A 13,318-nucleotide genomic window follows, 5' to 3' on the forward strand; every position below is an offset into this window, starting at 1 on the left:
ATTCCAAACTTTTTGGATTGTCACAACTTCCAAAATTTGTTCACGTTGACAGGCCAGGTTCAACACGTTTACTGCCATGCTTGCTTGAGTCGCTTCAATATGATGTGATCACTGGCATTAATCATCTGTGTAAATACCAATAATTGGGGGCAGTTGTGGCCTAATGGTTATAGCAGTGGTCTCGAACTCAATTCCTGGAGGGCCACAGCTCTGCACAGTTTTGCTCCAACCCTAATCAAACACACATGATCCAGCTAATCAAGGTCTTCAGGATTACTAGAAACTTCTAACAGGTGTGAGTTGGAACTGGTTGGGGCTAAACTCTGCAGAGCTGTAGCCCTTTCAGGAACTGAGTTTGAGACCACTGGATTATAGAGTCAGATTGGTAACCCAAAGATTATGGGTTTGAGTCTCAATACTGGCAGGAAATGACTGTGGTGCCCTTGAGCAAGGCACCTAATCCCCAATCGCTCCCCAGGTACCACAGCAAAAATGGCTGCCCACTGCTCCGAGTATGTGTGTCCACAGTTTGGCACATATCTGGCCTTCACATGTCACTTTCACTTTCAAAAGCAATTAATCTAATGTGTTTTGAACAGAGCATAAACTTTGTACAATGGCTAATATGACCCAAAAAAGATCTTTGGTACAGAATGTATGAATGGAAACTAATGCTGCATGTTGCTTTTAACATCTAAGGTACGCAGAGGGGCGCACCTCCCAGAATTCATAGCACTGCCCTGCAGCTTGCTTAACCTCCGCATGCGCTTTCTGCATATGTTTGAGGCAACAGAGAAAACTCAACAATTCGCTGCCCAGATTGATGACCCTTAAAAAGATATGACAGAAAGCCACTGGAGTGGACCACAGAGATCACAGGGTGATCTACTTCTTCTTCAGATGAATATACTTTGTTTTTCAGCAGTCTCTGTACTTGTCCACATTCAAAAGAGGCTTTTATTGAACAGTTGAGTCAATAAGGAGCCAACGAGAGTTAAGTGCATATCTCAGGGGTCTGACATCAGAGTCAGGATTAATATCTGACACCACGACAGCTTGTGATCCAAGAGGAAGTTGTTTTTCATGGTACTCTCCACTGCTTGTGTCCAGTTGTGTTTTTAGACACTCAAAGCCTTGTTATTTCTCCTGAACTGCATAGTCCTTAGGGAAACGTTGTGCTATAGCAATTCGTTAAACACCTCACAGCTGTGCTTTGGATTTTTATGATAAAATGGTGCTTTGAGACTTGGTGCTCAGGCAGCATGGTCTTGCTGTCAGAGACCTGTCACTGCTGTGTTTAAACCTGACAGTTTGTGCCAAGCACCGTAAGAGGCCATGCTGGCTTGGTTTTGGAAACACTATAAATGCCAACAAAACAAATATTCCTGCCCAGAGGGAAATAAATAAATGACACACAAGATTCATGATCAAACTGGGATTGCTTAATCCAAGGGTTTAAGAGTCTGCTGGTGTGATTCTTTGCCAAACTGAGAAGGTATAGTTCTGTAAACAACTAAAAGATTATTTAATTGCATGCCACAATCTCATCAAAGAATACATGTTTAAGTATACACACTAAATTTCAAGTTACTTATATTTGTGGCAAGAAAACCTATATAAAGAAAATCCCTGAAGTGCCACCATCAGTGATAGTTTCAGAGAGTATTTACCATAGTACCATCTGATTACCAAATTCATATATTATGGAATTTAAAATATACAGTAAGGAACTTAAAATAATACCACTGCATTGCCACAGTAGCAGTTTTTAAAAATTAAAAATCACAACCTAGATTTATTGGAAAAACGTGCCTCTACATTTTTCAAAACTCTGAAACTATACATTATACAATTCAAATGATCGCTATAGTGGCAGTAAAACACCAACAATTTTTATTCCTTTTCACACAAATCATGATTAAATGGGCAGATTGTTGATTAATAAAGACTTGTTTTTACACAATGCTGTCATGACTTGCATGATCTGTAAACTACTTTTGCATCACATGATAAGCTCCATATGAATGGCTTTTCTGATGTAGTAAATTTGCTCGTTAGCTGAATTGGTTCAGCACTGCATGTGCAATGTGGTGCACTCAGGTACCCCTTAAAGGGATAGTTCACCCAAAAATGAAGAACACAATAGGAGATATATTTAAAAATATCCTAACTCTACCAAACTTTATAATGGGAGTGAACAGAGGCCTGTATTGAAGCCCAAAAAAAAAAAAAAAAATGCATCCATCCATTATAAATATAATCCATATAGCGCCAGTGGGTTAATAAAGGCCTTCTGAAGCAAAGCGATGGGTTTTTGTAAGAAAAATATCCATATTTAAAACTAGCTTCCAGCAGATGGCCGTTTGCATCGATTTGCATCACAAAAGTAACCTATGACCCGACGCATGACGCAATGACAAATGCGGAAGCTCGGAGGATAGAGCAAAACAAAACACCGGTCATGAATTAGAAGTCTAAAATGATTATTTTTAAAGAGAAATGTTGGAGGATTTCGATATAAGAAAAGAGGAGTTTGTTGCACAGCCCTATTTGTTTGAACCGCAAGAGGGGTCTAAGCTTACGATACTCCTACATCCTGCATCATACATCGCTTCATGGGTTACTCTTCTGGCACAAGTCGACTTGCAGTATGCGTACGGTCATCTGGCGGAAGCAAGTTATTTTAATTTATAAAGTTTTAAATATGGATATTTTTCTTGCAAAAACACACTGCTTCGCTTCAGAGGGCCTTTAAGGATTATATTTATTAGGGCTGGGTATTGACAATTTTCACGATTCGATTCGATTTCTATTCACATGCTTGCGATTCAATTCGATTATGATTCGATTCGATTCGATATAGATTATTTTGGATGTAGTATATAAGTATATCTCTCAACTAATGCTGTAAACTACATATGGGAGTCAGTTGGTACTACTTTACTATAATATTGAAGGTTAAAATGAACTTACTAGGTACAAATATGCAAACACTTAAATTACACTCAATTAGTTTTTTTTTATAATAAATAGTTTAGAATTACATAACCATATTTCTACTCCAATTTGTTTGAAATATAAACATTTAATCGTGGCTGTCATAACTGATTTATTCAAACATGCATTAAATATTGAAGAACATTATAATGAATAACAGTGCATAACTATATTTATCAGAATGCTGCTTTCTAGAGTTCACTTTTCTAGCTGACTAATGAGTTTATGGTCACTGAATGTGTTTTTCTGAGGTGAATGTGACGTTACGTGAGGTTGAAACACTGATTGAGCGATTACACGAGACATGATACAGATTTCGGTAAGTTGTACTGTGTATTTTAACATACCTTCAGATGTGTATTCATGTTTATTTCACGCTGTAACTGGTATTAAAGTGGAAGAGAGGATATTCACATGCAGTCCGTGCTGCCGCTTCTCTTTAACTGAGGCGCTAAAGCGATCTATCACGTCACATTAAACAGCGCCAAACGGTATTATTTTTTGAATCTCATAATAAGATGGATGTCATTTGAAATCTAAGACTTTGCTTCATATCAAAAGTAACAAAGCACAAAGATTATTGTGATTTATTGGATGGGAGGTGCTACATGTTCTGTTCATTCATCAACTGAAAACAGACTAGACTAATCGATTCTTGGGATTTAAGAATCAATGTCGATTTGTAAAAATGAAAAAAAGATTAAAATCGAGAAATCAATATTTTTTACCCAGCCCTAATACTTATGATGGATGGATGTATTTTTTGGGGCTCCAAACAGGCCCCTCTTCAATACCATTATAAAGCCTGAAAGAGCCAGGATGTTTTTAAGTATATCTCTGACTGTGTTGGTCTGAAAGAAGATAGTCATATTCACCTAGGATGGCTTGAGGGTGAGTAAATCATGGGATAATTTTCATTTTTGGGTGAACTATCCCTTTAAATATGAGTCATGATAAAACATTTGTAACAAATGCATTTTTATCTCATCCTGTTTACTCTTGTTATCACAGTCAGTTAGATTTAGGGTAGCATTTAGTGTATGAGGTAGGTTAACGCGATAGAGCACTAACCTTTTTATTACCACTGAAAGGACATTTCATTTCTGAACTGCAATGTACAAGAAGCAACAGAAATGTTGCCAGATTCACATTCAAGAATCAACATATCATTTTGCAAATGTCGACATAGGCACATTTTTCTAGTAAGCCTTTGTTAAAAAATCCTTGTTTACCATGGTCCAAACTGACAACATGTCTAAAAACATGTTATAAGTACAAAGTAAGTTTGAAAGTATGGACAATAAAAAAAAATATGGTGCTGTAAGCTATAAAATAACCGCTGTATTAGCAACATGCCAGTGTACCGAAACATGGTTTTTCTATGCTATCCTTTGTCAAAAAAACAAAAAACAAGCATGGAATAACAATATGCTTTGATAATGTGGGAAATGAAATATGTATATGCAAGTATAAAGTACTTTATCCAGGCTATTTATTGTAGGTTCTTCAAAACATACCATGGTAGTACCACAAAGATATTGCCCAAAAAATATGGAATAACCCCAGCACTTTATATGTACTTTTTCTAAATGTGGATAATTAAGTTATCTTTTGGATCTGTATATCCATTATGCTAGCGTTCAAAATGAGGCTATATTCTCATGGTAATACCACAGTTCATAGATGAAGGGAACCCCTGGCCCTCCTCCTCACATTCTTCTCGTTTACTAGAAAGTCATTGAGCTGGAACAAAGCAAAAGCTATGGTGATGGTGTCTCAAGAACTGCTCGCATGTTTTTCTCCAGCTGACGAGCTTCCAAAACATGCTAGAGCGCCATTGAGCAATGCGCACTGGAGTTTACTCAAAGGAAAACCCACAGGCTTGCCGCTGGAAACGGGAAACACCCGCAGGAAGAAAGGGAGGAGTGTGGGAGTAAAAAGGAGGAGTGACATAATTAAACGAAGAACTGAACTGAACATGCTTGCCTGAGAGAGAAGAGAGTCTACTCGTTTTCCCCCAACAGTATTTCAGACGAGCAGGGGGCGTTCTCACTGACTGTACGCATTCTTGCGTTTCGTCTGTTTATTTTATTTTATTCTGAGTACGCATGCGTCAGACGGACGTTGCGTTGCGTTTTAAGGACGGCGCGTCAAGTTAACAATAGTTCAACTTTTAAAAACGCGTCTCGAGAACGTTCAAACGCAACGTCCTGTGTGAACGCAGGAGTCATGCCGCACTGTCACTCTCTCTCTCTGATCGCATATCCACAGCGGACACTGCAGTGGATCAAAGACACTCACACGGTCCGTCCAGTTTAGGAAAGCTTGAAAGAACACATCGCATGCTTGAAATCACTGAAGCGATCCAATGCCACGTAATCAATCACAGAGAGCGTATGATGTGTCTCGGAGTTGTGCGTGCAGTCCGCGTTAAAGTTGAGACCACTGTTGCTTTCAAGGTTATCCTGGAACGGATCGCACGGAACCCATGCGCCAAAAGCGCATCCGATCGCTCGCGTGTAATTCTCTAGCATGCATGCAAACTTGAAATGTAATGTTCATACACGAGTCAAGCCATGACACTGACTGCACATGTGTAAACGGGACGTCTTATACAGCTAGACTGAAAGTGTACTGGTTAATGATGCAGCACTACCGATCATCACTGTGCAATGCACGACAACACTCAATGCGGACAGAACCGTCCCAAAACACTTCCTTGGCCGGTTGTTTTCATCTAATCCTCTCCAGAGAGAGGAACCCAGCCCCCTTATGTCTCCCCTCACAACCCTCCCCTTGTCCAGCAGCAGCGGTAGCAGCACCCATGTTCGGTTTCCATTCCAGGAACTCACCGTTCTTGTGCTCTGATGATGTCGCTGTGAGGAGACACCGAATGCGGGGAAAGCAGAAGAGGCTACGGCGCCGCTGCTCCGGGACAGGAGGAGGACCGATCTACACACTTTCGCAGCCATCTCTGGAGTGAAACCCGGCCGAGAGAACGCAAGTGCTGCGGGCGAACCGACTGAGACTGTTGAAGGAAAGGGAGGGGAAATAGGAAGGGCTGCTGGGCTGGGCTAATATTTCATACACACACACGCAGCACTACACACACACACGTATAGCCCACACAAGAAATGTTTCAAAAGAAGGTCGCTGTAGTTCCGCGTTCGAAGCAAAGTATTTCTAATGGGGAACTCTGACACAGTTAGAATATTATATTTCATAAGGCATTCTGAAATGTCAATATAAGGAAGTGCTACACTGAAATACCACGGTCTCTAGGACAACATGACAGGAGAGTTTTGATTGGCCGAGCGGTTACCTGCTGGCACCGCTAGGAACTCTTTTCGTCCAATGAGAAGAGGCGCAGCTCTGTAGTTTTGACAACTTGAAGAGAACGTCAGCCCAACCAATCAGAGAACCCGGGACGCTCGCGCTCTTGTGTTCTCTCTCTGTGAAAGAAAAAAAATATTAGTTTATATCTATTAAATATTATTATATAATATTAAACCACTTAATGTTTTCTTTCCAAAATTATGTATTTTGAGAGACACATCACTGCAAAGAAAGTCGTAGGTGTGCCAAAGGCAGGCTGCTTGGTGCATTACCTGTTTTGTCAGCCATGTTAAATTGCCCCTTTTTTAATGTTTCTAATATTGTTTTGGGAGTCTCCTACAACAGGTTTACATGCATGCAAGGTTAAAAAACACTTTTTGTTTTCTCATAATATACATTTAATTTCACCTCAGTTCACCAAAGATTGGTAAACGATTCGTTTGAAGCAGTTCAAAGAATCAGTGTCTATAAACCCCTCCTTTCCGTGAGCTTACACTGCTCTGATTGGTCAGAGGGCCCAATCCTTTGTTATTGGTCTAATGCACGTCAGTGTTGCCAAGTCCGCGGTTTTCCTGCGGAATAGGGCTACTTTTACACTGTTTCCGCAGGTTGTTTTTCATGTCCACGGGTTAAATTGACCCCAAATAACATGATATTTAGCACTTGAATGTGAATTTTACCAGGGGAGCCCCGCTAAACACACGGATTTTACCCCCTGGAGCGCGGGAAACCTTAGTTATTTATAAGATGCGATAGCAGCATCACTGTTATACTTTATGTAGTTCGCCTGTGGGAACTGTATCAGAATGGCAAGCGAAGCTGAAAACCTCTAACATAAGATGAACATTTAGGCCAGATGTGTAAACAGACTTTTTCGTCATATCTATTAACAAAGTAAAAAATGGCTATGTCATTGTTTGACATTACAAGGGGTGTTTACTGTTTACAGAGAGAACACTTCAACTAGCTAGCGCGGACTAGCATCTTTACATCCTATTACAAAAGGCTACAGATGGAGCTCCACAAAAGTCGTGCTCCATCCTTGATCATTAATCCAAGTAATAAGACAGACAAGCTGCATTAATATATTGGACAATCGACAATATTGGACCCACTGAATAGCAGAACTACAAAAACGTGAGTTAGTAGGTTAGCAGGAGACATACAAACTAGGGAGTATGTTACACAACATAACATACAAAACTATGAATTGTGAACGACGCTAGAAAATATAAACATCAATTATTAATCATACTTACAGGTTGAGATTCACAGAGGAGCAAGCTGGTCTAAATAAACTGGGCATTAATCTATATTTTGAGACCTGAGTTAGCGCGCCATAAGTGGGCGGACAATATGCTAATGTTTCGTTGTGACGAAACATTATTCGTTTTACAAACGACTCGTTTAATTGACTCAGAGTCGACTCTTACTTTTGAAAGACAATAACTTTATATACGGTGTACTTTCAGATTTAAAACTTTGCAGGATGTTTTCATCCTAGAGCTGTTACACACTACATGAAAGGTAATTTTCAAAAATCCATTATAGTGGCACTTTAAAGTCACCATGAAATCAGAAATGACAATTCTTTTTTCATGGAATACTGTTGTATTTATTATTAATTATTTATCTGTGCACATCTTTTTTTTTTTTAATCTTTAATCAAAATAATGTCCCCTCCCTCTTACAGCGACTTCTCATTTCCGATAAAGCGTTTACTGGCGTGAGGGCGGGACAACCTGTCAATCACTTGTGATCCAGCAATAGCGAACGACAATGATCTAACCATCCAATCAATTCTCAATGGATGAAATCAAGTCCCATCCTACATGTGTCTCATTGCATGAGAAGCCGTTTTACCCAGAAAAGACTGTAAAAGACTGTGGCATAAACAACACAATCTCAGTATGGATAGGTATACTTGTTTACATAGCCTACTCACTACACCTCCTATATTAAAACATGGTAGATGATCAATATGGATCTTTGAATTCCATTGTATCCACCTCACGTAGTTCCAAAACTGTATGACTTTCTTTGTTCTGGGAACATAAAAAGGTATTTTGAGAAATGTCTCAGTGTTATTTTTGTTCATACAACGGAAGTCACTGGTAAACAAAACCAATGGTTACCAACATTCTTCAAAATATCTTCTTCTGTGTTCCACAGAAAGAAAGAAAGTCATACAGGTTTGAAACGACGAGGGAGAGCAAGTGGATTTTTCATTACTAGGAGAACTATCACTTTAAGGTAACAACTAAATTCAATAAACATTAGAGTAGAAATATTTTTAAACCATCTCCTATAGACTACCTGCTGTTCCACTGTGCCATTGTGTCACTGTGTCATTCATTCTTGCTTCTTGGCAACTGATCCATCCTGTGCATTATATAATTATGTCTCTATTATTAGTCTGTCCTTCAAATAGTTCTTTGGAGTTATGGGACATGAAAATGCCAAACCGCATTTAATATACTCTATTAAGACACCTAATCCACTTAAAGCAATAGCACAATACACACTGATTGAAATTCAGTCTATGCATATGGTGTCCCAGAGTAGGTCTTGTTGTTTTCTGATTTCGAAAAGATCACTAAGCAGCCAAACACAATTGAGGCTTTTAAAGATGTGTTTTTGTCTGTTCAGAGGTTGCATGGTGGGTCACACCCTGTAGCTCATAAACTGTTTCTAACACATTCCAGAGTTCAACCTATGATTGACTGTGTGCGTGTCTCCAACATATAGGACTCTAATGTGTGTACACACAGCAACTCCATTACTATTCCAAAAGATCATTCATCAATCTAAGGAATTTATTTAGCATTGATCCGAACCAGTGCCATTGTTTAGATTACACAGTGACAGATGTCTTACGATTTCATTGTGGGATTGCACTATTGTTTGCATATAGATCTTCTGTTACAAAACAGATGTCTGTTATTGATAGTTCATTTGAACCTACCCTGTACTTCAATTTTTCATGTATGTGAAAGTCTATGAACAACTGTTTTAAGTCTCCAAGGTTGCTCAGATGAGATTTGTGTTACCTTTGAGCCCTGGTTCCACCCAAGGTTTCTTCCTCTCCCTTGAGGCGTGGTTTACTGCTCTGTTTTTATGCCCACAATTGATAAAAGCAGTAAATAAATGAACCTGAACTGTGGCTTGTAATGCTACCTTTTAATTTCAATTAAACATTTTAAAAGCATATACAATCAATAGTATATAGGGTTCAGTTCTGTAATTGGATGTCAGGAATCGAAAACTTGTTATAAAATTAAAATTAATTCTTATTCCACAATTGCTGTGTGTGCATTTCAATGTGATTTTAAATAACAAAAGAGAGCTTGCGCCACGCGCTGTTTTCTCTGCGTGCACATCGGAGGCTTACTCTCAAATCTCATATAGTGTGTGAACACTGAACTGAGTTCTTTTTCGCATCTTCTTGCGCTTTAATGAACAAATACACACAAAATTATGGCAAAATATCCTCGTAAAAACAGTTGGTTTTCTCTTAAAGGTGCAATATGTACAATTTTCTGTCCTCTAGAGGTCGCTAGAGGCCTATTCAATACAAAGGCGTAGCTTGATGACGCCAAGTTTGAGCGCGGAATCTTGGGACATGTGGTCTCCACCTCACAGCCTGTGGAAAATAATCGGGATAGGACTTGGGAAGAAATCATGTTCATGGATGTGATTATTAACGTTCCCGTTCTCTTTATTGCTATGTTCACACCATGTTGTATTTACCGTAGTCTTGAAATAACAACATGTGATGTTCTATTTGAGGCTGTTCATGTCCTCGGACTGGGAATTATGAGTTTCTATGGCAACACCATCAATGCCTAAATGAATCTGCAGCAGTCAGGTGGTACAGCGATCACCAGTGGTGTAAAGTATTTGAGTAAATGTAATTAGTTACTGTATTTTTGGCTACTTTGTAGTTGTACTGAGTATCAGAGATATTAGCAACTTTTACTCTCTACTTGACTATATTTTTGAATAAGTAAATGTATTTTTACTGCAATACATGAGTGATGAGTCATGCAATTACACATTACATTTTGCATGGCACCTAACTTTTTCTGCAGCAGTTTGTTTCTGCTATAAAGAAGCTATATAACTTGAGCTTAACTGAGACTTTGTGGACGTTTAAGAGGCTGTTGTCATTGTCGACCATGATTTATTGCAATTTTGATTTGTTCAGTTTTATTTTGAATTTAGAAAATAAACATGTTTTCTCTACTTACAAATCAACTGTTACTTGTGTTTCACTGGCATATCTCTAGGTGTTGAGGACTAGTGCATCTTAGTGCCTACATTCAGTAACTATACTTTTACTCAAGTATTGTTTTCAGGTACTCTTTACACCTCTGGCGATCACATGGTACAGGTAGGAACTCTCAGAAAATTCCCATCTTACTTATGAGCTCCAAGAGGACGTGAACACTTTTTACAAGTTGAATTATGGCCTGGCGTGAATGCATCCGTGCATTAGGTCTTAAAGTGACAGCAGCCTAATATTCCTGCTGCTGTCTGTGTTATTAATGTTAATAAAACAACATAAGACAATGAGAAAATCACTTGCTGATCTTGACTGAATACATTTTGTAACTTTAATAAGGATTAGGATAATCTTTATTTTATTTATAAATGCAAACTATGCAGTGTTATTTTGCATTTAATTTAATTTGATTTCATCTTCTGTACTTGAAATTTGTTCAGTTGTATTCATTTGTGCTACTGTTAATTTGTGTGTTTGTTCTTTGTTTAATTGTCTTTAATAATGTTTGACATTTATATTAGTTAGGCTATTTGTTTTATGCTGAGGTGTTTTTGTTAAAACCATAGGCAAAAGTTCCTTGTGTAAGTGTTCTTGCTGCTGAATACTGCTCATGAAATTCAGCCGCAACAAAATGTCTTGCAAAAAGACACAAATATGTTTGATATCTAAATGTTTGACTTCATTTTTTTTTTAACCTTATTGGAATTGTAACTGGGAATTGATAAGAATCAGAAACTGAAACTCGGTGGTAACTAACAACCATGTTATTGGATAATAATATCCAATAACACTTTAAAAATTCTTTGTAAAGAGCAGAGAATATGCAAAAACATCACATTAATATAAAGTCTATTCAAACATTCATCAGTATTAAACAAGTTTATTCACAAAGAGTTTTCAACAGAATCAGAAAGGTATAGAACATCACTTATCAGTTCTTTGCCTGTTCAGATCTTGAAACAAAAATGGAATTAAATAATGTGCACCACAACTTCACAGATAAATGCATTCTCTCTTTATTTCAGCTAATTATAAAATACAGATATATTTAATATTACTGTATATCTAGCCAACTATAACTTGCATGCTAATGTTACAATGCTATGTGTAATTTAGTCTAATGTCCGTTTATGGGATTTGTTGCCAGGTTAGGTAACTAGGTTAACTTCTTATGTGATGAATATGATCTTTTGAATATAAATCTAACATCCTTTAGGAATCGCTTGGGAATCTACATTGTTCTAATTGATACTTTTTTCTTGGCAACACAGCAAAGAGACTAAAGAGACAGTGACTATTCCAATACTTACACAAGTGAGTTGTTTTTTGCTGTTGTTGTTTAACATATGAGCCAATGATAGCGTAACACAAATGAAAACAAAAAGAACATGAACACAAGGAAAACGTGGGGATCACATGAAACATGAAAACAAACAGCCCAACCAAACACCAGCCTTAAACTATTAAAGTTACAGTTAGTTTTATTCTGTCATATTAAATTATATGTTTTACTGAAAACTTTTTAATATAGATGTTTTTAAAAGTCATTAACAGTGTAATTCAAGTTTTAAACGCTTGACATTTTATTAGTTTGTGATATTGGTCCAAGCAAATCTGGATTATTCAGACTGAAGAACATCTACACACCAAATCCTCGGCTCATCTTGAGACTTAAGCTTTGCAAAAGCAGAACCAATTGAATATACAGATGGTCATTAGTTTTTAGGACAGCATGTGTGTTCAACAGCTGTAAGGCTTATGCAATTCGTTAACTTGAGCCATGTGATTGAGGCTAAAAAAGACACAGTTTTTTGTTTTTTTTTAAATTCACACCTGTTGCTGAGTCACAGACCCCTTAGGGCCCATTTCTAACAATGACACCAGCCTGAAAACATGGCTGACATCCTGATTCTCTGCCTACAACTCTCTCTGAGTCACTCCATTGTTGCCATGGGAGATAATCAGACACATATTTGTACTTCTCAGAAAACTGAGGAGTCTTATCAGTGAATCTGCATGAATTATGGCCAAGTCAAATGAACTCCAACAGATAATTCAAAACCAAACACAAGCTCTGTTCTTAACTTGATTATCTGGACTGAAGTACTTCAATCATGTGAAGGGTTTTGATTTAGCTGACACTAAGTCTAAAGGTATACAGCCAATATTCATGGACTTTAGAACTAAAGGAAGCATGTCAGTTGAATGGCAGGTAGAACAAAAGAAAGCATTTCCTCTGCCATGTTAGCTGATAACAGTGCTCATGTATTGTCACTCACCCATATATGCAGGTATACACTAATATATAGAACATAACTTCAGGAAACAGCACAAAACATTTCCTAAAGGAGTAAAGGCTGCTTGCAAGGGAGAACAATAGTTTGAAAGTATTAGATGAAGTGATAGAAAAGCTATAAACCCAGATAGATAAAGGGAGACAGATTTACAGTAAGATGCAAAAACAATTTATAAATAGGCCTACGAGAAAGAAAAGACCAATCGTAATTTGGTATGCAAATTGATATGAAGACAAAATGTCAATTCTGCATGTAAATATTATATTGTCATCAATTAATTGAGATGACGCAAACCCCTGTTTATTGAAGTTTAAGCAATATAGTACGAGAGGCAGTGCTGTATCGTGAATAAGTCACGACTGAAGGGCGTTGCTAGACACGATGCGAAGCGGAGTGCCTGCAA

At 37.9% G+C, this 13,318-nt stretch overlaps 1 protein-coding gene across 1 annotated transcript in view; it reads right to left on the reverse strand.

Annotated features, from left to right (window-relative positions):
• The window catches only part of mcu (mitochondrial calcium uniporter), a 104,359-nt gene extending 98,215 nt beyond the window's left edge, over positions 1 to 6,144 (reverse strand). The window contains exon 1 of the mRNA XM_048205815.1: positions 5,850 to 6,144. Coding sequence (XP_048061772.1) covers positions 5,850 to 5,969 — 120 coding nt within the window. The 5' untranslated portion in view covers positions 5,970 to 6,144. The remainder of the gene's footprint in view (positions 1 to 5,849) is intronic.
• Between the last annotated feature and the right edge of the window lie 7,174 nt (positions 6,145 to 13,318).

The sequence above is a fragment of the Megalobrama amblycephala genome, linkage group LG10 (assembly GCF_018812025.1).
Source record: "Megalobrama amblycephala isolate DHTTF-2021 linkage group LG10, ASM1881202v1, whole genome shotgun sequence".
Lineage (NCBI taxonomy): Eukaryota > Metazoa > Chordata > Actinopteri > Cypriniformes > Xenocyprididae > Megalobrama > Megalobrama amblycephala.